The sequence below is a fragment of the Notolepis coatsorum genome (genome assembly GCF_963971535.1).
Source record: "Notolepis coatsorum genome assembly, chromosome: 18".
In the NCBI taxonomy this organism is placed as follows: domain Eukaryota; kingdom Metazoa; phylum Chordata; class Actinopteri; order Aulopiformes; family Paralepididae; genus Notolepis; species Notolepis coatsorum.
Genome location: NC_140182.1, coordinates 89261852 through 89289521, shown reverse-complemented (window position 1 = coordinate 89289521; position 27670 = coordinate 89261852). Strand labels below are relative to the sequence as shown.

General features: G+C 44.2%; 1 protein-coding gene across 1 annotated transcript in view; it reads right to left on the bottom strand.

Moving 5' to 3' along the window:
• Positions 1-1254: 1254 nt before the first annotated feature.
• Positions 1255-27670, bottom strand: part of c25h12orf75 (chromosome 25 C12orf75 homolog) — a gene marked incomplete at its 5' end in the record, with an annotated part of 27548 nt that continues 1132 nt past the window's right edge. The window contains 5 exons of the mRNA XM_084334848.1: positions 1255-1489; positions 1633-1665; positions 7047-7126; positions 7417-7452; positions 19904-19928. Coding sequence (XP_084190974.1) covers positions 1661-1665; positions 7047-7126; positions 7417-7452; positions 19904-19928 — 146 coding nt within the window. The 3' untranslated portion in view covers positions 1255-1489; positions 1633-1660. The remainder of the gene's footprint in view (positions 1490-1632; positions 1666-7046; positions 7127-7416; positions 7453-19903; positions 19929-27670) is intronic.

Sequence of the window (27670 nt, the reverse complement as noted above, 5' to 3'; positions counted from 1 at the left end):
GTTACGTAATCAGTCTGGGGCAGAAGTTAAGTGACCTCTCTCTCTTTCCCTCTTTCACTATTTCTATTTCTCTCTCTAGGTACAGACCTGCCGGGGTGACTCATACACACAGGACATTTAGAGATCACAAGTGAGACCCACTGACTTAGAGATCACAAGTGAGACCCACTGACTTAGAGATCACAAGTGAGACCCACTGACTTAGAGATCACAAGTGAGACCCACTGACTTAGAGATCACAAGTGAGACCCACTGACTTAGAGATCACAAGTGAGACCCACTGACTTAGAGATCACAAGTGAGACCCACTGACTTAGAGATCACAAGTGAGACCCACTGACTTAGAGATCACAAGTGAGACCCACTGACTTAGAGATCACAAGTGAGACCCACTGACCTAGAGATCACAAGTGAGACCCACTGACTTAGAGATCACAAGTGAGACCCACTGACTTAGAGATCACAAGTGAGACCCACTGACTTAGAGATCACAAGTGAGACCCACTGACTTAGAGATCACAAGTGAGACCCACTGACTTAGAGATCACAAGTGAGACCCACTTCAAATCAAATCCAATGTCATTCTCCGATACTTCAATAAATAATAACACTTTAATAACAATAAAACTTTCAAAAAAGAACAGGATCGATTAGTTAGGTTGCTTTCGTGAAATGGTATCTATTGGCAATGTTGCCTCCTTTTGATGGTGGTGTAAGTTTCCACTGTTTTTCTCTCTCTCTCTCTCTCTCTCTCTCTCTCTCTCTCTCTCTCTCTCTCTCTCTCTCTCTCTCTCTCTCTCTCTCTCTCTCTCTCTCTCTCTCTCTCTCTCTCACCATGTGATGCCACCGTCGTTTCTGTCTTAGAGAAATAGCTGTACTATGATTATTATTGCAGAGAGCTGTTATGGATGCAGAGCCCCAATGGACCTGTCTCAAACCCTGCCCTCTTTTCTTGATCCTCCAATCACAACTGTCGCTTACCTCGGACAAACTTGGTTTGTCCGAGGTAAGCGACAGTTGTGATTGGAGGATCAAGAAAAGGGGCAGGGTTTTGAGACAGGTCCATTGCTGGCTGTCTGGAGCCTCCCCTCCGGCCTCCACCTGAGAAAAAGTTCCTGTGTTTTTTTTTACCTGGAATAAAAAAATAATGGCTATCACAAGGGCCACCACCACCCACTGATACCAGTCCCACGGTAGGCGTTCGTCCAATGCCTGTCCGTGTGGTCAAGAATGATGATCGACGTCATATGCAGTCTCTCTACTGTGTATGTGTGTGTCTCCGTGTTGGGGCCTCTGTGTGGCCACCGATGCCGCCCCTGAAGCAGGGTCCTCAGAGCCCCGGCAAGCTGTCCGCATCTTTGCCCGATGACAACGTTTAAGCCTGAGACGTTGTCCACAGTGTGTGGTTGGTTGGCGAGCCAGGACGGGAGCGCCACCTCTCCAACGCTCAGACTGTCTCTCTACAGTAGGTGAGTGAATATGTAGAATCCTGTAAGGACAAAGGATAACAATAAAATAAAAAATAAAAGCAACAAATTATGACCCCCCCTATCTTAAGTTTAGAGAACCACGCACACTCATCCACCAAATGATAACAATCAGTACCATAGGATGCATTGCGGAGAGTAGTACCTGTGCTGGGTACTCCCATCCATAACTGCTAGTCTGCGAGAGGAGAGAGAGAGAGAGAGAGAGAGAGAGAGAGAGAGAGAGAGAGAGAGAGAGAGAGAGAGAGAGAGAGAGAGAGAGAATCACTACTCTGCATTACAATTACAGTCCTTTCATTTGACGCACTCTACCCAATGTCAATGGAGTATTCCCAATGGAAAAAGATACATAAATATATAAATACAATTTAGAAATGATATATAATATACAATTATTTAATTAAAATTAAAAGATACAGAAAGGCACAGGAAGACACATAATATCACCATGCATCTGTGTACAGCATGTTGTGCCGGAGGTTTGGAGAACAAATCAATTCAACTAACACTGGCAAGCAAACAATGACTAATCCCTTCATTTGTATATGTATGTACTGGCTTCTATCCGGAGGCTAGCTGGTTACATAAACCATGGGTATACAGTAACTAACACCAGTAGGTAGCATAAGCAGATCATGTAACACTTTTAAACTGGATGGGCGGGCAAGGCTTGGTAAATGGTAGATTGACATGGTCAAAAAAAATCCTTCATGAGAACCCTCTCAAGATCATTGTCATGGACTTTATTTCATCTGAGTGTAGATAGCCAATCCTACGAGTAATTGCCACAGTACTGGGATTGCTTCTCATTAATATTTCCCAGCTGAAATGAAGGTACTTGTTGTTTTGTTTGATGGCAGCTATGCTACTCCATCGGAATAACAATTATTGCACTGTGTGAAATGAACTCATCCCTTTGCTGCAGCTAAATTTCATCAGTATTCTCTGACTGCTGTGAATAGAGCAGCTGACAACTAGGGAAAGTCCATGTGACAGCTTGGAAATACAACTGTCAGGAGGGAATAGACCCCATCGGGGCTGGCATGGGTTAGCACCCTATTACAGTGGCGGCACAGACTATAAACAGTTTTGCTGTGCTCCAAAAAGCTACGACAAATACAGGAAAAATACCCCTAGAGTCTGCGAGAGCATGGGTGGAAGATGACTCACAGGCAGATTCAATGGTTACAGACTAGGGAATGGACAGGACTAGGCGTTGGGTGAGTGATTCAATGAAGGACAGGGTCTCAGACCAATCCCCTAGAACTAGAACCATAGAGAACAGCACTATGAGTAAGATGAATGCATCAATGGAGGGCAGGGGTGGAGCGGTAGAGGGAAAGAAGCTCCAGATCTGTCCTTGTGGCAGAAAGTAACAGTAAAAGGCCTCAGAATACATCAGGGAAGGAAGAAGCACTTGGTAGAGGGAGTGCAGGTTTGCCACATTGTTCAGTACTTCTTCATTTGATCAAATGAAAGGAAGGAATGGGAGACAGTTAATAGGGATTTGATAATGGTGGTAGATGGGCTTAAAGGAACAGTGGTAAATACATTTGAGAAGATGGGAAGACATTATCTATGAATATGCTGCTGAAATATTTGGAATCATTGATAGAAAGAGGGTGGAGAGATTGCTGCCAGTTAGGTCCAGACGGCAGAAAGAAACCGAGTAATTAGTGAAGGAGAGGAGACAGTTAAGCAAACAGTGGAGAAAGGCGTCTTTGTTCTCTTTCAGTCAACTTTGTTAGACACAGCTCTCTCTATGGGTTATAGCATATTCTATGCTATTGGCTTGAAGTCTTATACACGCATTTTAGGCAAAAGGATTAGACATCACCTGGAGAGCCCCACCCTCCCAGAGCTATATAACCGTGTACTGGCATCCTTTACATTCACTATATGCTCTTCAAGACTCTCTTGATAGTTCTTCTTTATATTCTAGCCTCTTAAGCATCGGACGGCCCGTCAGCAAATTTGCCCTCATCTGTCGGCTTCAGGCTGTATTATCAACTAACACATCGTTTGAAAGCTAAAATCGCCAACATTGATTGACACCCTACTTGACCTACTTGAACAGCCAATGAGTGTCAGTTTCGGAAAAGTGACCGCGTCCGGTTTCGCCTCCCGGTGTATGGACCAGTCACCTCTGACAGTGAAAATGATTGACCGTTTTTGTAGCCAATGAAATTCTGGAGCTGACGGTATCTTACATGAGGGATGTTTACTACGATAAAGGGAGAGTAGAACAAGAATAAAGGAGAATTACTTGCTCGACGTCGTGCAACGTGAAAATACATTGGACCGGACGGCCATTTTGGATACGATGGATACACATTTTTGGAAGTCGACTCTTTATTTGAAATTAAGTTAGCAGGTAACACAAGACCCACTCCGATTTTCCATACTCTGGCTCGCTAGTTGGTTTTCTCAAGGAATTTAAAGATTTTCCTTCCTACAGGCTCTTGCTTTGGAGCTAGCTGGCAACCCAGTTGCTTCGGCTCACTGAACCGGCACTAAGAATTTATTTTGGACTCTTTTGGAGATGGGGAAGGGGGGCCGCAATACTTGGCCTTGTCCCGACAGCTGTGGTTATGCCATTGATAGAAACAATCCCCATACTGTCTGCATCACCTGCCTGGGTCTAGAATATGTTAGGCTAGCTTTCTCGAACCTGGCTCGTGTCCACATTGCACTCGCCTACACAACAATACAGGATGGGTTTTTATGACAACCAATGGCACTCAGAACCCCTCCTTTCTGAACTGCTGGTTAACGAGGATATGAACCAAGAGGAATGGGGCTCTCTCTCACCCCCTACCTCTTGTCTGGTAGTATTTCAACCCGCTGTGCCTACGAGGGAAATGTTGGATATCCAGACTCATGAAGAGAATAAGTCAATGGGCCATTCTAGCAAATCATCTAGTGGTTTTACTGAGGATGAGTTCCTGTCTCTGCATTCCATGGCCCGCTACTTGGCCCGCTACAGTGGCTGAACAGTCTCTCCCAGTGTTCAGCAACTGTTTTGATGACATCAAGAAAAAGTTTTCAGCCAAAGTTCCGCTCTGAGGCTTTAATTCCCTCACAAAGATGAACCAGGCTGGTGAGAAGGGTTGTCTCACCTGCCCCAAAAGCAAACCTTAACTGGCGACCTATTTGGCACCTGACCCCAATGCAGGGTTTACAGTGGTTCCCTTGCTTCCCCATAAGCCCCCTATATTTTCTTCCTACAGATCTACAAATCTGCAGCCCAAGCTGCTCGTGCTCAAGACACTGTCTCCATGCTTATGGCTTACATGGCGGAGCTTCAGGCTGAAGCTAGTCTAGCCATGGAGCAGAGGAAGCCTGTTAAGGAACTTGGGAGAGAGATCCATACAGTTTTGGACTTCACCATGAGAACCACTCAGTGTGCCAATCAAGCTACCAGCAGAGTTAGGGGGCTAACAATGGTTGCCCATGGATATCTCTGGCTCAATCTCTCTAACATTCCGGACAGGTACCCGCTCCTAGATGAGGAGGTTAACCCCTCAGGGTTTATTTAGGAAATCTGTCGCTACTATGCAGGTGCCCTTTGACCACAAGAAAAAGGAACACAAGGCCCGTAACTCCCTGCTTCCTCGGAAACAGACTTTTCCCCCGATTTTCCAATGTGGCTGCCACCAAGTATCTGCCCTTTTATTTGTCCTCCAGTGCGATAGGCGGTTTATTCCCCATCCTGCACCTCAATTCTCTGTTAGACTGTTACATTTTTCTTTTGTGCTCCTGTGTTAGTTCCCAGGGAGCCAGAGGAAAGATATAATGTGTTCTCCAAATGTTTCAGTGTGCCCCAGAGTCCCACTGACATTAGAAAGGTTATGCTCTGTAAGCCCTCAGTTCCCACTGGGCCCAGGCCAATCAGTCACCTCCACTTAGGGAAATACCAAAATAAAAATAAATGTACGCCCACAGTCAGGCCTCAGGCCAAGAGTGGTGAGAAGAGACAAGGTTGAATAATAAACAGAGATACGGTATAGGGGGGCTCCCTCCCTTGCTTTTGGCATCAGGGGGAGCCCCTCGCTTAGACAGGGTAAATGCTTTACGTCAAAACCTGGGCATGACAAGCATGCACGGGGTGTCCATGGTAATATCAACTTACATATGCGTCTGTCGTAAGAGACGAGGTATCCTCTCTTTTGGCGAAAAATACAATCAGAATGGTACCATGGCAGGAAGTTCATAGTGGCCTTTGTAACCACTACTTCCTTATTCCAAATAAAGGGGGGGGGGGTGACCCTATCCTCTATCTCTAAGATATTGAGCAGGTATCTCAGACAATATGGCTTCAATGTATGATGCATCATCAGCTTCTGCTGTCTGTGCTTCCCTAAGCCACGGTAGACCTCTATGGCGCTTGTTTCCACGTGTCCATATGCATAACACATGGGAAATTCTCACGTTTTCTTCGTGGGTGTAGCCTTCGAGTTTATAATGTGCCATTTGGTCCAAATTAGGCATCCCGAACGTTCACAGATTCACCAAGTAGGGCTTACCTGGATGACATGACTTTGGAGACCATGAAAGTGCCTTGGACAAAAAGGTTACTAGACAAGTTAAATGAGAATATCAAGTGGGCTAGGATGAAGATTATGAGAGCTAGCATGGAGGGGGGTGGTTCTGGAACACTGGAACTAACTGTTGAGCCTTCCCGAGGTGTCATGGGCCTAACTTGATGAAACACCGGTGAGGTGGGAGGTGCCTACCTGATAACCCTGGTGATATGCTGGCTCTCAATGCCTATCTATAGCTACACATTGGGTTGTGGTGGCCATTAGGGGCCATGTGGCAGGTAGGGTATGTAGTAGGGCTGCACCGATCCGATATTGATATCGGATATCGGTCCCGATATGACTAAAATAGCTGGATCGGGTATCGGAAAAAAGAAAAAATCTGATTTCTTTTTTAATATATAATAATATAATATAATAATAAATAAAATAATAAATAACAATTCAGTACATTTATATCTATGTGTTAATTTGTTACATTTTGTTTCACTAAGTTAGGAAATTAATGTTTTAAGTCAAGCCTGATGAATGATCCTATAGTCTCTTCCACACAGTGAGGCATACAGTTTATTAATTGAACAATGGGTATCGGATCGGTACTCGGTATCGGCCGATACCCAAAGCCCAGGTATCGGTATCGGGACTGAAAAAGTCAGATCGGTGCATCCCTAGTATGTAACATCGACATTGTCAATACCTGGAGCTCACATCAAAGGGGCATGTGTCTGTTGAACTTGGCAATGCTGTTTGGGGGCCATTATGGGTCATAATACATTCATAGTGTCTAGTTCCTTAGTTTAAATATCTGGACTTTCTTTTAGCAATGGGATTGGGTTTCTTCATTGAGCGCTTATCCTTGTGATACAGTATCTTGTGTTTTATTATAAATGTGATAACGTCTTGTTTTATCTACTGTGTATATCATACTGACATTGCTCTTCTTTGTTATTGGAACTATATATGTTGTTATTCTGTGTGTACATGTTGTGTGGTGTCTATTGAGGGATATGTAGATTACCTTTGCATGTGGACTTGGACTGACTAGCGGCCACAATGGTTAGATCTGATGGTAGACCCACATACACCCCACCATAGTTCCTGGGAATACAATAGAATCATGTATTGAGATTACCCTACCTGAACAATAGCATGAAGGAAAATAACAGGGTTTGGAAGGAATATTCAGTATAATGCTTCTAGCCATTTCTCAACTAGAGTGCCTTGACATTTTGGTCAATCAATTCAAACACAACATTAACTTAATTAACTAATGGGATCGATTAGCCTATTAATACATTTAAATAAAGTAGCAACATCATGTCAACTACAACAGACTACAGTATAAGCACAAATTAAATAACAGAGAGCAGATGAGGAACATACTGTACCTTCTTTTCTCATCATCTGGCGAGGGTTCCTCTGTCCTGATGGAGATAAGAACCACAGGTCAAGTCTGAGGACCACACTGCTGCACACAGAGGCTAACCTCTCAATGTACATAGAAACTCTCAGGTCTGAGAACCACACAGAGGCTAACTGCTACTCTCAGGGGCCCCGTTCCCCGTACCTGGATAACTGAGTTAGCCGGATAACTTTCGGTCAAGCCTGACTTAAGCCGGACCTTTCTGTTCCCCGACGCGCGATTGTCCAAATCACCATGACAACAGATCAAAAAGTTTGAGCCTGGTCGGGAGCAGGGTTAAGTTCAGTTAGACAGATGAACCATGGCCACGCCCCTGCAAAGGAGTGACAGCTTGTTTCCTGAAATGATTCTCACAGTCTAGAGATCCCATTTATACCATTCTGAATTACGTTTCTGTGCTTCGTTTTCCTAGAGGGGGCTTTTGAAATGTATAATAATAGAACTAAATGCTGATAATAAATCATATTGAGCCTATAGATTTACTTTGTCCTAAATAAAATAATGCACGTCATATACGGCGCTCGGAGTCGCGATACACGCTGCATGTGGTTATTTTAATAACGGCTCATTGCAAATGTGAATCCCGCGGGGATATTTTTAATGAATGAAACCTATCGGCCGTTTGGCTCTGATTAGTTTCATATATTAATCTCCGCTGTAGATTTGCTTAACGGAGCGCCGGATTGTGTTTCATTCAAGCATAAAATTGAAGTGTCTATGCGGGGATTGTGGTTTTTGTGTGATATTGTAACTGGGATTAAAATGTCTGATGAGATGCGCTGTTTGACGGGTTTGAGAAATTGAATGAGCCGTTGACGTCACATTAATGCATTTGAGAATAAAGAGATAAAACTTCATTTTTTGGTAAGAAAAATATTCTAAACACGGGTCTCTCGTCCATTAATGCATAAACAATGAGTATATCACGTCTGGCACAGTGGCGCAGTGGCTAGTGCTGAATCCTGGCAACCGGGCGACTGGTGTTCGAAACCCCGCCTTTCCAATATAATTTTTTTGGAATATAATATTAATGATTATACGCAAAGGTAGCCTAGTTTTAAGTTAAAATATTATAAATCTACATGCATTGAGGATGCATTGAGGATGCCAATGTCAAGGTCCAGGGTTCGAATCCCGCTTGGGGACCAGGTTTCCATGGTGCCAGTTACCCAGGTGGGGTATCTCCCAGGCCTTTCTGTGTGGAGTTTGCATGTTCTCCCCGTGCTCGCAAGGGTTTCCCCCCGATAAGATAAACCCAATGGAAAAACATGCACAACAACAAGATCGCTAACGCTGTGGCGTCCTTGACGAAGACGGACAGGAGCACTTGGATTGGTCCCCTGGCGCGGCTCACGTTGTGCCTGTCTGCTCCCGGCTGCCCTTGGGGGGGAAGGACGACGGGATGGGTTAATCGCAGATACGAATTGCATGCATGCATCGCATGTGTGCCAATTGATGACCTCGGAGCAGGTCCTAAATTATTATTATTATTATTATTATTATTATTATTATTTATATAGCTCTCAACGTGCACCAAATTGAATTATTCCTACATTGCAAAAAGAAGGAAAAGACTAGGATTCGAACCCCGGTCGTCTGCGTGAAAGTCAAAAGGACAAACCGTCACACCGCAGTACAGATAAATAAAAAATCCACCATACATCAATCAATGGATAAGAGAGCCGTATCCTTATTCTGAAACAGTTGAACTAATTATTTTCGCTAGCAAGATCTCATTTGATTATTCAATGCATAAACCTACTGCCAGCAGGAACGTTTAAAGAAATATAATCTGATTGATTGGGGTAATGAGGGATTTAAAATTAGCCTATAGATTATGCATTTAACTTGTCGGCAAGGCTATTGAGCCGCCTGCAATCTGTAAAACAATCAATCAATCAATGCCGTTAGAAGATCAGGATTTCTGCGATCTACACCTGCTGTCTTTTCAACTGAAGCGGCTGCGCAACTTCAGCAGCAGCTAGCTAACGTGGGAGGCGAGAGGTTGTTGTTGCTGCTGCGAAATCAATTGAGATTTGTTTGGAGAGGAAAATTGAGTTTGGTCGTAGCAAGATGACTAAGAAGAAGAAGAAGTCTTTAGTGGAGACGGAGGCAGAGTCATTTAGAAGTTTGATTGATGGCTCGAAGGGGAGTGAGAAGTATTGGGAGGCGCACAGGTCAGTTTTTGAGACGTGTAGTTTCGATGGTTGGCCCCAGCCCTTGGAAGATTATCCAGGGTTTTGGATGGATGAAGATGGGAACAAGTTTAGTGAGGATTTGGTACACAAATGGAGTCGCAAGGAGTGGGAATTGCTCGCGGATAGATTGTTCATGGATAAATATCGCGAGGAGAAGAGGAACAACGGTGATGGGGGTGAGAATAGCAAGGGCAAGGATTCGGGTGGTGACGGTATGGAGTGTAGTGGGGAGGATAGTGGGGGAGAGGGGTGGGCAAAGGTGGAGAAGAAGAGTGAGGGGAAGGGGAGTAAGAGGAAGAAAGAGAGGGGAGATAGCTTGAGTGGGTCAGAGGATGAGGGTAGAGGAAAGGGTTTTGTAGGGTTGAATGTAGTGGTGCGTTTTGAGGGAGGAAATGGAGTTGGGGATATAGAGCCGAATCAGTTGTCGAAGCTCATTAAAGCGCAGTTAGGTGAGGTTAGATACGGGAAGGTGTTGGGGGATGGGAACTTGTTTATAGCGTGTGTAAGTGTAGTGCAGGTAGAGAGGGCAAGGGAAATGAAGAGCATTGGAAAAGTGAAGGTCAGTGAAGTAGGGATAGTAGGGGAGAAAAGGGATAGTGGGTGCAAGGGGGTGATTGGGGGAATTCCAATTAAGGTTGGTATGGATCAGCTGTTAGGGGATTTGAGGAGTGACGAACGCAATGGGAAAGTTAAGAGTGTAGAGAGGATGAAGAGAGGGGCAGAGAAGGAGGAGACAGGGACCATAGTTATTCAGTTTGAGGGTGAGGTTAGTCCGAGAGTGATATTTTTAGGGTATTTGGCATATAGGGTTAGGGAGTTTGTGCCAAATCCGTTGAGGTGTTATAGGTGCCAGGAGTTTGGTCATGTAGCTAAGTGGTGTAGGAAGGGACAGAGATGTGGTAGGTGTGGTGGGGAGCATAAGTATGGGGAGTGTGAACTGGGAGTGGAGCCGAAGTGTTGTAGTTGTGGTGGGAAGCATAGTGTAGCGTATTGGGGTTGTGAGGCGATGAAGCGAGAGGTAGTGGTCCAGCAGGTGAGAAGGGAAGGTAGGATTTCATATGCGGAGGCAGCTAGGAAGGTAGGACAGGGACAGCAAGACAAGGGACAGGGGTTTAGGGAAGGGCAGTTGGCAGTAAGGATAGTGCAGGAGGATCAGGGAAGGCAAGATAGGGGGCAGGGTTTTAGGATAGGGCATCCGGTGGTAGAGGAAGTTCAGGCGAAGAAAGAGAGGGTGTTTAGGGAGAAGTTAGGTATGGTGGCCTTTGTGGCAGGAGTAGTGAATACGACAGCGACGATTAGTAGTAGGACAGAGAGGACTAGGTTGATAGTTTTAGCAGCAGTGGGACACTTGGGTATGGAGGGGTTGACAGTGGAGGATGTTTTGACGGAGTTAAACAGGGTGGCTGGTCAAGTAGCGTTAGAAAAGGGGGGTGTTAGTGAGCGAGTAGGTCAGAGTCAGCCCACAGGAGGCAAGGGGGGACTTATAGATTAGGGTTGGATAGGGTGGTGATGTTAGGGATGGGTTTGTTGTTTTGTGTGTTATGGGGTTGAATGGAGTGTACAGTAGGTGGCGGTATGCAGCTTTTGTGGTCGCAATCTGCCACTATACCCAGTGAAGAAGAAGGTTATTGTGGAATGGGGTGTGAAGTAGCATGGATATATATCTATGTGCAGTAGGTGGCGGTGTGCAGCTTTTGTAGTCGCGACCCGCCATAATTTTGTTTTTACAGTGATCTCACTGTCATGTGGAGGGCGGCAATACGCCTAGATGCGTAGTCCGCCGGAAACTTAAACGAAGAAGAAGAAGAAGAAGAGGCCGCGCGCACTTATCCAGAGTCTCAAGTCTGGCTCGAGTTAACGAGACTGAATCAGCGTTCCAGGAACAGGAAAATCCCGGCTTCAAACATCGGGTTAACTGAATCTGGATAATGGGACTCTTGATCGACTTAGTTGAACCAGGTACGGGGAATAGGGCCCAGGTCTGAGAACCACACTGTACACAGAGGCAAACTGCTACTCTCAGGTCTGAGAACCACACTGTACACAGAGGCAAACGGCTACTCTCAGGTCTGAGAACCACACTGTACACAGAGGCAAACTGCTACTCTCAGGTCTGAGAACCACACTGTACACAGAGGCTAACTGCTACTCTCAGGTCTGAGGATTACACACAGAGGCTAACTGCTACTCTCAGGTCTGAGGACCACACAGAGGCTAACTGCTACTCTCAGGTCTGAGGACCACACAGAGGCTAACTGCTACTCTCAGGTCTGATGACCACACAGAGGCTAACTGTTACTCTAAGGTCTGATGATCACACAGAGGCTAACTGCTACTCTCAGGTCTGAGGATTACACACAGAGGCTAACTGCTACTCTCAGGTCTGAGGACCATACTGTAGGCTACATAGAGGCTAACTGCTACTCAATTACTTTACATTTATGAAAGAGTTGAACTACAGCAAAGCTACCCCAGGAAGACATATAGTTTGGTAAACTAAAGTTACTTAGAAAAAGTACTTTAAACGTATACATAAATAAAAGTATAATAAAGTTATATGACAGCATAATATACCACTCAATTGCAATTATTGCAAAGTGCAGCTTCTTTTATCTGCCTAGCAGTCCGATGTGAAACAACACCAAATAAGCCTATCTGGGTTCTTCACAGAAGAAAATAGCAAGGAATGTTGATCTTCTGATGTATGTGCCTTGCACAATCTTAACAGTACAAAATGTTAAACCTTTTTAGACTGTGTAAGTGGGGAATCAACAAGAGGCTGAGTTTCTATGTTACCAACAGTCTTATATAAACTGAAAATAGAGATTCAAGATTCAAGCGTTTTATTTGTCACATACACACATAAGACATGCAGTGAATGTAGGTAGCTGGCCATGCCCACCTGGATTGTGCAAAAAAAAAAAAAAAAAAAAAAAATAGACACGATAAAAAAAGAATACGCACATTATGCAGATTCAGGAACACAAACCCACACCACAGGTTCTCTCCCAACCAGTTCATGAACATGTAAAGCAACGGAAACAAATAATTTTAAGGGTGAATGAAACAATAGAGCACACCTAGGGACGCCTCCTCTCTGATGAGACTCCTCTCTGATGAGGTGGCCCAGGGCCCCAGGCGTGGACAATGCCCAATCAATCGGGCATTGTCAGCCACTTGACTCTGCAATACAGTAGTAGCTGACTGCCAATTGATGAGGCAAGTGGCTCACTCCCACAGACCGCTTAGTTTTCAGAGAAGAATCTCTTATTCATCACACATGAGCAGTCTCTCAAGGTTCTGGTTCCTTCCTTTCATAGACGTACAATTGTTTGTAGTTCCAGTAGTTAACTACATCTCAAAATAGCTAAAAAGTTATTAATACTACAATCACTATGTAGGGCAGAACGGGGGACGTTGTCACACGGGTAGGTTGTCACATTCATTATATTTCACCACCAGAGGGTCCTGTCTCCCATACTTTGGTATTTAAATGTCCAGAATTGGGGTCAGAGTTCACCTACATTGTCATATTTGGAGCAAAACAGCTGAATTTGAGGTGAGAGGACTTTTAGTGTTTTTCATGTCCATTTGTAAATATTCCGCTCCTCAGTATTTTTCTTCTAGGCTTTTACACAATTGGTTTATAATGAAACAATTATTACCCTTAAAAAGTGTGAAGGGATAGCTATAGTTTAGATTGTTGTTAGCTAGCTAACTAGTTGTTAGATGGCTGTTAGCCTTGATGCTATCAAGACATTCCAGTTGGGGTTGGTCGTCACATTTTATTTGGGGTTGGTTGTCACATGTTGTGTAGGCTATTATTGTTAGGCCGATTTATTGTGTTCTTATTTTGTTATATAGGATGGCCTAAAGATGTGTTTCCTGTTTATGTTCATTAAGATGCATTAAGTTATGTATTTGTCAACTTGTCAATGCAATTAAACGTTCAAATTTAGTTCTGCCTTCTTGTCTATTCTCAGTCCTTGCCCCACAATGGTGGAATGAACTACCCTACCCACCCCAGTTAGGACAGCCAAAACCCGTCCAATCTTTTGCCGTCGACTAAAGACGCACTTCTTCAATCATTATCTGAAATCTAAATCTTGTCTTCTTTTTAAGATTTTCCCATTAAAAGTTTTAAAACACATGGTGACAACCAACCCCATAGTGTGTGACAACCATCCCCATGATGGGGTTGGTTGTCACAATGTGTCAGAGTGTCTTTGATAGGTGATTAACTCTTTGTTACAATATGTTGGAAAATGAGAGGGATACCCATTTCAAGCCAACATCTTGAGCTTCAATTTAATGTAGGAAATGACTATTGAAAGATGTTTTGATTATGAGCAATTCACACTAGAGTAAACAGTGTGACAACGTCCCCCATTCTCCCCTACATTTAGTTGAACATACCAGCAAGCTATTGCAAAATATAGTTAAACTAAAGTTTAATTATATGAAGTGAAACTACTCCCCAACACTGCCAGAAGAAGCTAGAAGAATGCACAGCAGAGTGCAGACCTCCGTCAAGGCATTGCAATTTACCCACTTTGCCATTACTTTCACTATGACAGAAACGAGAGTTGCCTATATTGCCAGTCTCAATGAGGTCATCCGTTCCCCGGGTCCTATGTTCCCCGGGTCCTATGTTCCCCGGGTCCTATGTTCCCCGCTTTTTTTTAAAGGTTCTATGTTCCCCGGTCCCGCCCGCTGCCGAACGCTCCCGAACAAAAAAAAGGGTCCTATGTTCCCCGCTGAAATAAAGGTCCTATGTTCCCCGGGTCCTATGTTCCCCGCTGAAATAAAGGCTCGCCAAATGCTGAAATAAAGGTCCTATGTTCCCCGCTTCAAGAAGACGCTTGCATTGTTACTGTTCACATGTGTGGTGCCGTCGTCGCGTCACAGTCATATTTACGTGAATATAGCTTGCAATACACGCTTCAAGAAGACACATGACATTGGGTATATATACTAATTACAACAAATAAACAGCTCCGTCTTTTAATACACACTTATATCGTACAGTAACGTCAAATAAACACGTACAGTCCCAGCTGAAATAAAGGTTCTGCACGTATTAACAGCTCCGTCTTTTAATACACACTTATATCGTACAGTAACGTCAAATAAACACGTACAGTCCCTGCTGAAATAAAGGTTCTGCACGCAGTAACAGCTCCGTCTTTTAATACACACTTATATCGTGCATGCAGAACCTTTATTTCAGCAGGGACTGTACGCGTTTATTTAAAAGACGGAGTGATGACACTTTTTGTTTACGTACTTTTGACTTTTTCTATTTTATACTTTTTATCTATTTTTATCTAGCACGATCCCAGGAGCTCATACAGAAAAGAGCATTTCATGGAAAAGTATTCTGTATTTTACTATGACAACTATTAAACAAAATTGAAAACTTGAAACTTGAACTTGAAGTAACAGTATTTTTTCATAAAGACATACTTTTTGTTGAGAGACAGTCCTCTAACGCGTCAGAAAGACGTTGTGTTACCACCACGGAAGAACCGTTTGGATAAACATTCAAGTGATAAACGTTCCAACTGTCCGAGTCTCGTGTACACAGTCCATACACAGGAAACAATGTTTTAATCTCCATAACAACACAATCAAAGTTATGTGGAAGCCATCTTGTCCCCTGCACCAAGAGAGATGACCACGACATACCGGCAGTGATCTACAGCAGTGGTTTTCAACCAGTGGTAAAATAGCATAAAAGATAGCCACTTATACTATTTTGAGAAGATAATTCCTCTGTATCGCAACCGAGTCACGGATCTGGTTGGGGCAGGTAGCATTATGTCAGGAAAAATTAAATGAAATAAACAAATGTGAAATAAAGAATTTAAAACGAAGTTTAGCCTATTAAATCGTTTTAGAAGCCTATAGCCATGTACGTATTTTAACTCTTGCTCCGTGGACGACTGGCTGCGAGGACTGCGAGGAGGAGGGGGAATTGCAACCACTGTGCAAACCTTCGGTTAATGATGCCATAATTCTCTGCTGTGCTTTTAGGCACACACACACACACGCTAACATTGAGTGTTGCATCATGCCAATTAAAGACCTCTGCGACAGACAGATATGGCATACACGCCATGACCGAAGGAAAACACAAAACAGCCCGCGCGCCACTCACACCGCCATGCACGGCGACGGGAATGCCACCCTATTTATGTATAATATATCGGGCGGCTGGGTGGCGCAGCTGAGATTGCGCTCGTCACCAATGCGAGAGACTCCGGTCTCGAATCCGGGTGTCAGCATTGCCTCCGGCTTGGGCCAGCTGTCATACTAACTCGTTTGGCTGAGTTAGCGGGAGGAAAGTCGATGGGGTGGTAATCTGGCGTTGTGGACAGCGACTCCTACAGGTCAGGTCAGGGCGCCTGCTCAGCAAAAGACAGGAAGTGGTGAAGGCAGCGTGACCTCCCACGCGTTACACTTCACCAATGAGAGTTCGCGTTGCCAGGTGAAATTTATAAACTCATATTTAGCTAATAACACTTAAAATCATTGGTAAACAAACGTAGTACTGAAAATATACAATTTGACTGCTGTTTCGATAGGACACAATTTTAATTAATACGGACTGTGTTGATCTATTTATGACGTGATATTATTTCTGTACCGGTACCGAACCGCTCTGGCTTTTAAGGGGTTAAGCCTGCACCAATCCGGCTTTTGAGCAAATCATAGTAGGCCTACATGTACTATTTCAGGCGGCACAGCTCAATGGGGGATAATAGCATAGGGTCATTACATTTTTTTTGTGAGGACCATGCAGCCAACCAGCCATGGTCCTCACAATCCAAAATGTGAGTGGACAAGAATGGTTGACTGTCAAGGGTTGGTTCTCACAAGTATAGAAAAAAACTTGCGCACACACACGCACACACAGGCACACAGGCACACACACACACACACACACACACACACACACACACACACACACACACACACACACACACACACACACACACACACACACACACACACACACACACACACACACACACACACACACACACACACACACACACACACACACACAATCACTCACAGATTCCAGGAACTGCCTGCCCTTCCAACGCTTTGATAAAAAAAGCATGCTGTCAATGCCGAAGAACAGCATGTCCTCTGTATGTCACGGTGACACAAAATGAGAAGAATCGACATTGCCCATCACTCCTCCGAAAGTCAATAGAAGGGAAACGGCAAATAATAACCGAGCCAACAAAAGGAAGGTTGGTCCTGGATGGTAGAAAATGTACCCATTTTAAGTTGTTTTGTGTATAGGTGGTATACCTTACCCTACTAACGTCTTTGTAGTCTACTGTGTGTCTTATAAAACCGAAGGAACAGAACAGAAGCCTCATTCTTTAACTGCTGTCAGATGTGGGTCACAGAGACATACACAAGCATGTACAGACACGTGCATAATAATACGCCAATAAAACCCCAGAAAGAGAAAAGATTAAAGTATTGCTCCTCACTGCCTAACTGTATACGTCTGTTTTGTTTTCTCAAATGAAGGCAATATTATAATAAAATGTAAGCAATATTTCACTCTGATAAAACTATGTTAGATTTTTCTTTTCCATGCAATGCATTATGAATCAAATAAATTAACGGTCAACATCCGACATTGAAAATCCATAGTAACCATTTTCATTCAGTTAAGATATAGCCTTTAAGTAAATAACATTTTTGAAGAATAGAAGAGCAGACCTTTTCAGAATATATCAGAGGGGGGTGAATATGGTGTAAATGAAATATATAAATAAAAGCTCCATTGGTTAAAGTAACTATCTAAGTAACTAAGTAATTTCAATCAAGGATATGTTGTATAACCATTTAATCAGTTCAGTGTCACTCTGGGCATACACTACTATGCCAAAATAAATATCGCTGCTACTTTGGAGGAGGAGTATAAGGCTTCAGTCTATACTCTACGCAAGGCTGTCAAACTTGCTAAGAGGACATATGCTGATAAACTGGAGACACAAATGGCACAAAACGACACAAGAGGATTATGGCAGGGACTGAAGACAATAACTGACTATAAAGTCAGCGCCCCCTCAATGGGGAGCGACGACGCCTCCCTCGCGGACAAGCTCAACATCTTCTACGCTCGGTTTGGTGTAGACAGTGGCGCTGCTGGCTCTCCGGCTAGTGACGTCACTGGCACGCCGGCTGTTGTGGAGGGGGGGGGGCAACCGCGGGGGGGGGGGACGCTCTCTCGTTGTCGGAACACAGTGTGAGAAGAGAATTTATGCAGGTGAACACCAGGAAGGCTGCTGGCCCAGATGGCAAAACAGGACGTATACTCAAGACCTGTGCCAACCAGCTGGCCCCTGTGTTCACCGCCATATTTAATCAATCACTGGCGGAGTCAGTGGTCCCTGCCTGCTTCAAGATGTCTACCATCATCCCTGTGCCGAAGAAACCCTCCCCAGCATGTCCAAATGACTACAGACCGGTGGCACTCACCTCTGTGGTCATGAAATGTTTCGAGAGGCTGGTCAAGGACCACATTTGTGCCTCCCTCCCCAGTGATATGGACCCTATGCAATTTGCATACAGGACAAACAGGTCCACCGACGACGCGGTCTCCCAGGTACTGCACAGCACCCTCTCGCACCTTGACCGTCAGAAGGGGGGCTATGTGAGACTGTTGTTCATTGACTACAGCTCAGCGTTCAACACCATAGTCCCCACCAGACTGGTGGACAAGCTGATCGAGCTAGGTCTGAGCTCCGCCCTGAGCGCCTGGGTACTGGACTTTCTGAGCGAAAGACCCCAGGCGGTCAGGGTGGGGGGTCAGACCTCCAACACCATCACCCTGAGCATCGGGTCCCCCCAGGGCTGTGTTCTGAGCCCCCTGCTGTACTCACTCTACACACATGACTGTGTGGCCAAGTTCAGCTCCAACTCCATAGTGAAGTTCGCAGATGACACTGTGGTGGTGGGGCTGATCTCGGACAACGACGAGAAGGCCTACCGGGAGGAGGTTGAGGTACTGGAACGCTGGTGCCAGGACAACAGCCTGCTCCTGAACATTGGTAAAACCAAGGAGCTGATCGTGGATTATAGGAGAGGACAGCAGGAGACGCACACACCACTGATGATTAACGGGGCTACCGTGGACAGGGTGAGCAGCTTCAAGTACCTGGGGGTCCACATCTCAGAGGACCTGACATGGTCAACACACATAGACACAGTAGTAAAGAAGGCGAAACAGCGTCTCTACCACCTGAGACAGTTAAGGAAGTTCAGAGTATCGGGAAAGATACTCCAGTCCTTCTACTCAGGAGCTGTAGAGAGCATCCTGACCGGAAACATCACTGCCTGGTATGGAAACAGCACGGCACAGGACAAGAAGGCCCTACAGAGAGTGGTGCGCTCAGCCGAGCGTACCACGGGTATTGCACTACCCCCCCTGCAGGTTCTATACAACAAGAGGTGCAAATCCAGAGCCTGCAGGATAATGAAAGACCCTCACCACCCCAATAACAGCCTGTTTCAGCTGCTGAGGTCAGGCAGACGCCTGCGAACCCCAGCTACTAGGACAGAGCGGCTTAGGCTCAGCTTCTTCCCCCAGGCCATCAGAGCCATGAACAATGAACATTGAGTGCTCAGAACAGTGAACTGTCCACACACAAGCACACATGAACACACACACGACACGCACACTGTGCACGCTCACACACGAGCAGCCACTTAACACTTTAACATGAGCGGGCACACACTCATGTCGCACACACGCACACTTATGGCCAAAGGAAAGGACACTTTAAATTAGAATAACAGGAACAGTGTATTGCACTACCAAAGCTAACTAGCATGTCCCATATGCTCTGTAAATAACTATGTACAGATACCGAGATGTCACTCCATGTTACCTGTTACCTGTTACTGCACAATGTTGTTTTCTTCTTTTGATTCTATTATATGTACCACTGTATTGCACATCGTTGCGGGCAAGACCACCCGCATTTCATTGTATACCTGTATGCCGTGACAATTAAAACTCTTGACTTGACTTGACTTGACTTTGACATGTGATATATGTGTATATTCTCCTCACTGAGCAGATACATGCTTTACTATGACAAAGTATATGATAAAGTATACCATTTTACAGACATTAAGGCTGCACAACAGCATAATAATACCAGTACTTCTCACACACAGAGAAATAGGTTAGGAAGTGGTTAATGTAATGTTACTTACACATCTTTGGAGACATCTGCTGGTCCTGCAAAAAAATAGAAAGAAGGAAAGACAATTGAGATTGAGGTCAATTGAATTTCTGTTCAGCACCTGTACGTCTTGAGGACATTGGGTCTCATTCTCCAACGGACTTACGACAAGACATTTGCTCTCAGGGCCATTTGAGACATCTTGTGGGATTCCCCAACCGTCCCTAAGATTGGATTCGGCCGTGACTGAGAGCAGGATTTATGAGTGCTGAGGAGCACACTTAACTTGACAGACTGTGTGCTCCGTGTTCTTAATGGCTTTATTTGGGAGGAATCATATAGTGCAGTGGTTCTCAAACTGTGGTACGCATACCACTAGTGGTACTTGGTGGTACTGCTGGTGGTACTTGAAAACATTTCCAAAAAAGCTAAAAAAAAAAAAAGGAAAAAAAAAAAGATTTGCAGTCAGGCCACTGAATTTAGAAGCAGGCCAGGCCAGTGTTTCTGGTTGCGGCAGCGCGATAGTTAGATAATCTAAGTGGGAAACAACCAGGAGATCACTGTGACAGAGAGTAATGCAGTCTAAACAGTCATACATCTTTAATTCAACTTCAGCCCTGATCATAACCATTTATTTTTAGATTTCTTGTAATGTCAGATAAAAAATGAAATACTCCCACTTTTCTGTAAAGAGTTGGTGTTAAATCTGACATTACAAAAAATCCATCAAAATATGTGTTGCTGCTAATCATTGACACATGCCTAGCCTGTAATAATCCCCCCCAGAAAAATGTACTTTGCATTTGATATATTGTAAATATTTTACTTTTTGTGTGTTTTTTTAACAATAATTTGTGATGCCATCACACAAACTGGCATTTAAAGGGTAAACATGCAAACATGTATTGAATATGTGTTTTCTTTTCTTTTTTACAATAATTTGTGATGCCCATCACAAACACTGGCATTTAAAGGGTAAACATTCAAAAATTCCTGCACCAGAATGCAGGAAATTAAGTTTTTGTAACAAAATAATTGTTGTGTGTGTGTGTGTGTACATTTGCTGAAATACAGTTGTTCTTAATTTTCTCACTTGCTATGTGAAAATGTTAGTTATTATGTTCTCAATGCCCCTTGCATTGTATGAGTTGTGTGGAAGCGTTTGCTAGTTCTAGTGCTATCCCTTTGTACATTGTGGCTGTGTCTGACAAAAGTTAACAATAAATAATGGTATTAGGAATACATTTGCCTCCTGCGTGAACTGTGCATAGCTGAATAGACTGTATTTTAACGCTGGTCATATGGTGGTACTTGGAGAGCCAGCTACGTTCTCAGGTGGTACTTGGTGTAAAAAGTTTGAGAACCACTGATATAGTGATTCCTTCATGTCAACTATACGGGCCTCCTTGGAATTAATCATAATTTAAATAAATATGACAATATTTGTACGATTAACCATATCTGAACCAGCTATTTTGGACAAATGTATAATTACTTAATTACTCAGATATTCAAACACAATTATGCAATTATTGTGCAATGATTGAAAATAATAATTATTTAATACATTCTGTGGCATTTGTATTTCTTATTTGTTACATATCTTTTTTATTGATTAATTATACATTTGAAAGAATGCAGGTTATAGCCAACATGCAATATATCCCATTGATTGGTACAATGGGACAGACATTTGTTTTATATAGCTATAACCTGCATTCTTTCAAAATTATATCATTAATCGTGGCTGGGTGTCGCAGCGGACATTGCGCTCGTCACCAACGCAAGAGACACCGGGTTCGAATCCGGCTGTCGGCGTTGCCTCCGGCTTGGGTCGGCCGTCATACTGACTCAATTGGCAGAGTTAGCGGGTGGGAAGTCGAAGGGTGGTAGTCTGGTCGTTGTGAACAGCGACTGCTACAGGTCGGTTGGGGCGCCTGCACAGCAAAGTCAGGAAAATGGCGGGGGCAGTGTGAGCCTCCCACACGTTACTCCTCGCCAAATGAGAGTCTGCGCTGGCAGGTGAAAAGATGTGACAGGCTGCGAGACATGTGATGCAAGGCTTCTATCCTCCCTACAACCGGCCAGTGGGGGGCATATGTGAGCAACGATCAGGACAGGGGAGGGAGAATTGGCACAAGAGGTAAATTGGGATGGAGAGAAAAATCACAGAAAAAGGAGGAGAAAACGTAGATACAAAAAAAAATTATATCATTAATCAATAAAACAGATATTGAAATACAGTAGCCTACTAAACCAACACTGCAAATGCCAGTGGATAAATAAATAAGAACTAAAGCGTGGAAATAGACTGCATTAATATTCCATAAGTCTTGTGTGCGCCACACACACGCACACTGTATAGCCTACGTGTCTAATGAATGAACAGTGGGCTTATATTATTCTAATTACTTGTTTCATTAGGATTTAGTAGATACTATATATATGCTCTGCCCTATACATACAGTAAGTACAGTACACATAAGGCCGCCAGAGTCGGGCGTACCATCAGTGGAGTGGTGGACTGTACTACGGGCAGCGCAGTATCTGTGCTCTCCTAATAAAACAAGTCATTAGAATAATATAAGCCTTGACTGCGTTCATTCATTACGCACGTAGACTATACAGTACTGCGCGCGTGTGTGCATGTGTGTGTGTGTGTGTGCGCGCGCGCTGCGGCAGGTGCACCACGAGCTGTATTATATATGTATGATGACAATACATTAATCTAATCTCATTTTGATCGGTCGCAAAGCGCTTCCGCATATCGGCCACCATTTCGACACGGCTGCATCATCAGTTGCATTCTAATGAGCTGGACAGGTGTGTCTAACTATTGACTTTTTGCGATTTCATTTGCACACAGCACAGAGCCTGTCCTTATAAGGAGTTCTCGGAAGCGTTGTTTGTATGCAAAAGACCTAGACAGGAACGCGCGTTCATGTTTCTGAATGGTGACATTCCTCATCGCCGGCATCCCAGCTGTGACCGGTTGAGCCACTTAAGACATCTTCCCCACGCTTCCCCACGGGGAGTGAACTTGTCGTCGATTCTGTCTCAGTCGGTTCCAAGATGGTTGCCCTAAGAGAAGTCTTTGGAAAATGTTGGAGAATGAGACCCATTGTGAAGATATGGGTTTTGACCAATATATATAAAGACCTGCAATTTCAATTTCTCACACACTCACAGGCACACACAATTCATACAACATAACATTGTGGAAAGATTTATAGTAGACCCGATTATCACACTCATCACCACCACCACTTGATGCTGCTATAAGATGAAAAATGCCATAAAACACATCCCACTTAAGCACAACTCTTTGACTCAAATGTAACAGCTCCCTGTCCGCTCTTTTGGATCTTGTCATAGAAATCAATGAGGCAAACACGCGTCTAATGGCCAGCACTTAAACGCCACTGTAAACACTTGTTTAATTGCACTGAGGGATAAAGAGGAAGCTGCAGGCTCTTGGCTTGGCAGTGATTTGGTGGGGGATGAGTGGGCAGCCATGGAGAGCACTCCAAGGCCCGCCTAGAGGACTTTGATGGGCCTCTTCTGGGCCTAATCAGACACTGCTGTGTGCAAAAGCAGCAGTCCTGGCTTGAAAATGTAGGACAAGGACAAGTAGAGCATGTTGACTGATAGCTGTCTTCGATAAGAGTGTACGATAGCTATGACTAGAGATTATCTGAATGGTAAATGGTAAATTTACTGCACCTCCTCATCCATCACCCTCAACATAGGGTCCCCCCAGGGCTGTGTTCTGAGTCCCCTCCTCTACTCCCTGTACACACACGACTGTGTGGCTCAGCGGAGTAGCAATACAATCATCAAATTTGCTGACGACACAGTGGTGGTGGGCCTGATCTCTGCCAACGACGAGAGGGCCTACCTGGAAGAGGTCAAGGTCCTGGCGGGATGGTGCCAGGAAAACAGCCTCTCCCTGAACGTCAGCAAAACAAAGGAGATGATTGTGGACTTCAGGAGGTCGGGGGTCAAGGACTACAGCCCCCTCAGCATCGACGGGGCACCGGTCGAGAGAGTCAACAGCTTTAAGTACCTCGGAGCCTACATATCCGAGGACTTGACATGGACCACACACATTGACAGTGTTGTGAAGAAGGCACGACAACGCCTCTACTTCCTCAGGCGCCTAAGGAAGTTCCAAGTCAGTCAGAAGATCCTTAAGAACTTCTACTCATGTACAATAGAGAGCATCTTGACCGGCAACATCACCTCCTGGTTTGGGAATAGCACTGCACAAGACCGAAGCAGACTACAAAGAGTGACACGTTCAGCCGAACGCACAATTGGAGGGGGGCTCCCCACCCTCCAGAACATTTACAACAAGCGTTGCACGGGCAAGGCTAAGAGAATCATTAAAGACTCCAGTCACCCGAACAACTGCCTCTTTGAACTGCTGCGGTCAGGCAAGCGATACCAGAGTCTCAAGGCGAGCACAGAAAGACTCAGAAGAAGCTTCTATCCCCAGGCCATCAGGCTGCTAAACGAACAATGAATGAACACTACACAACAACAACCACCAAACGCACATAGCACACACATCCACACGCACACACTCACTTTAAACAAACACACTGTAGCACCCACTCCACACACTTTATAGCACACACCCACTTTAAACAAACACACTGTAGCACCCACTCCCCACACTTTATATTTATTGATGAAGGATTGCACTACAACTCGTACACCTTACTGTAAATTGTACCTAAAATTGTACCTCATCCCATTTCTGCTTTGCACTAGATAGTACTGTACATTAGTACACTGCATAGTATTGTATATTATATGGTAACTCAGAACATTGTACATATGTCTATACCGAACACTGTGACCTCATTTTTCTTCTTCTAAATTACATGCTTATTATGTTATTTGATACTATCTTGTCTAGCACAGTCTCTGGAGTGTAACAGTAAGAAGCATTTTGTATGAAAGTATTCTGTACTTCTGTATGACAACTATTAAAGAACTAGAACTAGAACTAAATGGCTGCTTTTTTATATAGCGCTTTTATCCAAAGCGCTTTACAATTTGTTACTCACATTTGACCAATTCACTCACACATTCACTCACACATTTACACACCGACGGCGGAGGCAAGCATGCAAGGTGCCAACCTGTTCATCGGGAGCAATTAGGGGTTAAGTGTCTTGCTCAAGGACACATCGACACGCTGCCCGGGAGGAGCGGGAATCGAACCGGGAACCTCCAGATTGCCAGACGACAGCTCTACCTCCCGAGCCACTGTCGCGGCATCGCCCCATACAAATAAATGATGATAATAGTAGAGACCTACCTATACTATTATAGGCCTACCTAAAACAGAATGACAGATTTAGGTACTGTCTGCATTTTGGACCACCTGCTTTAAACGTGGTATGTCTTAGTAACTTGGACGTAATGTTTGAATGTATTTGACTCATTGTGTGCAGTAGCTTGTTTTGTCATATATTTAGAATTGTCTTCTTCTTCCAACAAATGGATATTATTATTATTATTACACCCTAGCTATTCTCTACTTTCTTTTAATGAAAAATAGAGAGAATGAAGTTGACGTCAACATACAATGTAGCCTAGAAAGCGTACAATGCAAAATGCTAAATTGAACAGTATTGTCGTTGTCCAATGCCATGTAATTTCCTTTAGGTTGATAATAACACAACATTGCATGATCACTGTTAGTCCCTTACACTCAACTTCAACGAAGATAAGATCATAGTGGATAACAACGGCTGTGATCTCACTTCCTCCTTCTCCCACAACCCATCGTCGATTGGACAATGCCTATCTCTCAGACTGCACCCTCTTTTCTTGATCCTCCAATCACAAAAAAAGGTAAAGAGGCCGGCCAGTAACCGGAAGGTCGCTGGTTCGATCTCCGTCCCGACAGGAGGGTGTTGTGAGCTGGTGACTGAAGGGTGGCTGTATTACATCTACAGTGCCCACCATCCTGCCTAAGTGCCCTTGAGCAAGGCATTGAACCCAAAAACTGCTCCAAGGGCACTGCAGGCGACCCTGCGCTCTGATGAAATGAGTGGGAGGCTATGTGTATGTGTTACTAGGAGGGATATGCAAAAAGACTAATTTAAATTGCCTTGTGTACATTGACAATACAATAATCTTCTTCTTCTTTTAACAGTTGCTTTCCTCTGACAAACTGTTGTTGCTGAAGGGCTTCACTTTGTTCTCCGTTGTAACAATATAACGAGAAGAAAAGATAGAGAAGGAGAAAAGCTAAAGAAAAAGGAGGTATGGTAAGAATAGGGATATTGTTGAGTCTGCACTGTGAGAAACTGCAGTGAATTCCCTCACTTGGAGGAGGAACCAAAGCCTTTGCACACTAGATTCTTAGGTCTGCTGACATAACACAGGGGGCTATTCAGTGTCCTTACAAAAGCTCATTCATATCCAAGGATGCACATCTGGGTGAACAAGATGAGGGATGAGCTGAGCACTAGTGTGAAAAGACAATAGTGGGGAAATTGAAAGGTTCTGTGACTCAACGACATGGCTTGTTAACTGGGTTTGGTAATGATTACATGCGGCTTGTGGCTTGGTTGTAGTGTGCAATGATAAATTAATCTCACAGAGTAGCTGTTTAAGCCAAGGATACAGATTATCTAAAGATTTGTTTGGATCAGCGCCATTGGCAGACTATTTCAGTCGGAATTCTCCTCCCATTCCGCTATCTGCGGCACTATTTTGCAAGGGCACCCTTTGCATCTTTAACCTCGTTCCCAGTTTTATCTCCTCCGTGAGATAAAGACTGGTAAAGCTACCGAGTGTGTATGGGGTAGAATTTCCGGTGTATGTACTTCCCCTGGAAGCTGCCTCCGAACGGACCAAACTTTTCCCGAATCCTGTCGGCAAACAAGCTAGAACGTCCCGGTCATGTAGTAAATTCTTCAGGCAAAGCCGTTGCAGTTGCACGTTTCTATAATTGTTTTGTCGAAACTGGAAAGCCTGTAGCCGGTACTTCCTGTACTTCCATTTTCACACTTTAGGAGGCATAGCTTTACCAGCCTACTGCATCTTGGGCTTAGCGCCGTCCAGGATGATTGTGATTGGTTTAAAAAAAAAGAATACAAACAAGCCAGAGTCCGCCCCCCTATACAGGAATGATAATAGGTTCAGCCATACCCCTCTAACGTAGTGTAGAGAGAGGTATGGCTAAAAATACACAAGAAATGGTCCCTTAAATGTAGCTATAGTGACAAAGTGATAGGGCACCAGCGGCCTGATATGGTGTCCTCTTGGATGAATGAGTCACATTTAAGGATGTGTTGACATTCCATTTATAGTGGAAGACGTATGGTTTAAAGGGGCACCGGAAAACAATACTGATTTATTTTGCACTTAATCACGCAAATGTCCAAAAACTCAGTTTTGTGCACATTCATTTAGTTTGACCAATTATTGCGAGTAAATTTGTTTGAATATGGCCACCAGTGATGTCATACCTTGTCTTATATGGACTACTACCTTATCATTTCATTGAGCTGTAATTAACACAACACAAGGATTCCATGTCCCAGATGACATCACTGGTGGCCGTATTCAAACTCATTTACTCTCAATTACTGTCAAACTCAACTAATGTGCGCAAAACTGTTCAGAGCTTTTGGATGTGTGTGAGATTGCAAAATAAAGCAGCATTGTTTTGCCCTTTTAAAGGCAAGCTACTTTGGGCGGGAGGGTTGTCCTTTGTCTCTTGGCCCAGTGTCAGGTGGACAAAACGAGTGGAACCTCCACATCAGTCAAAATG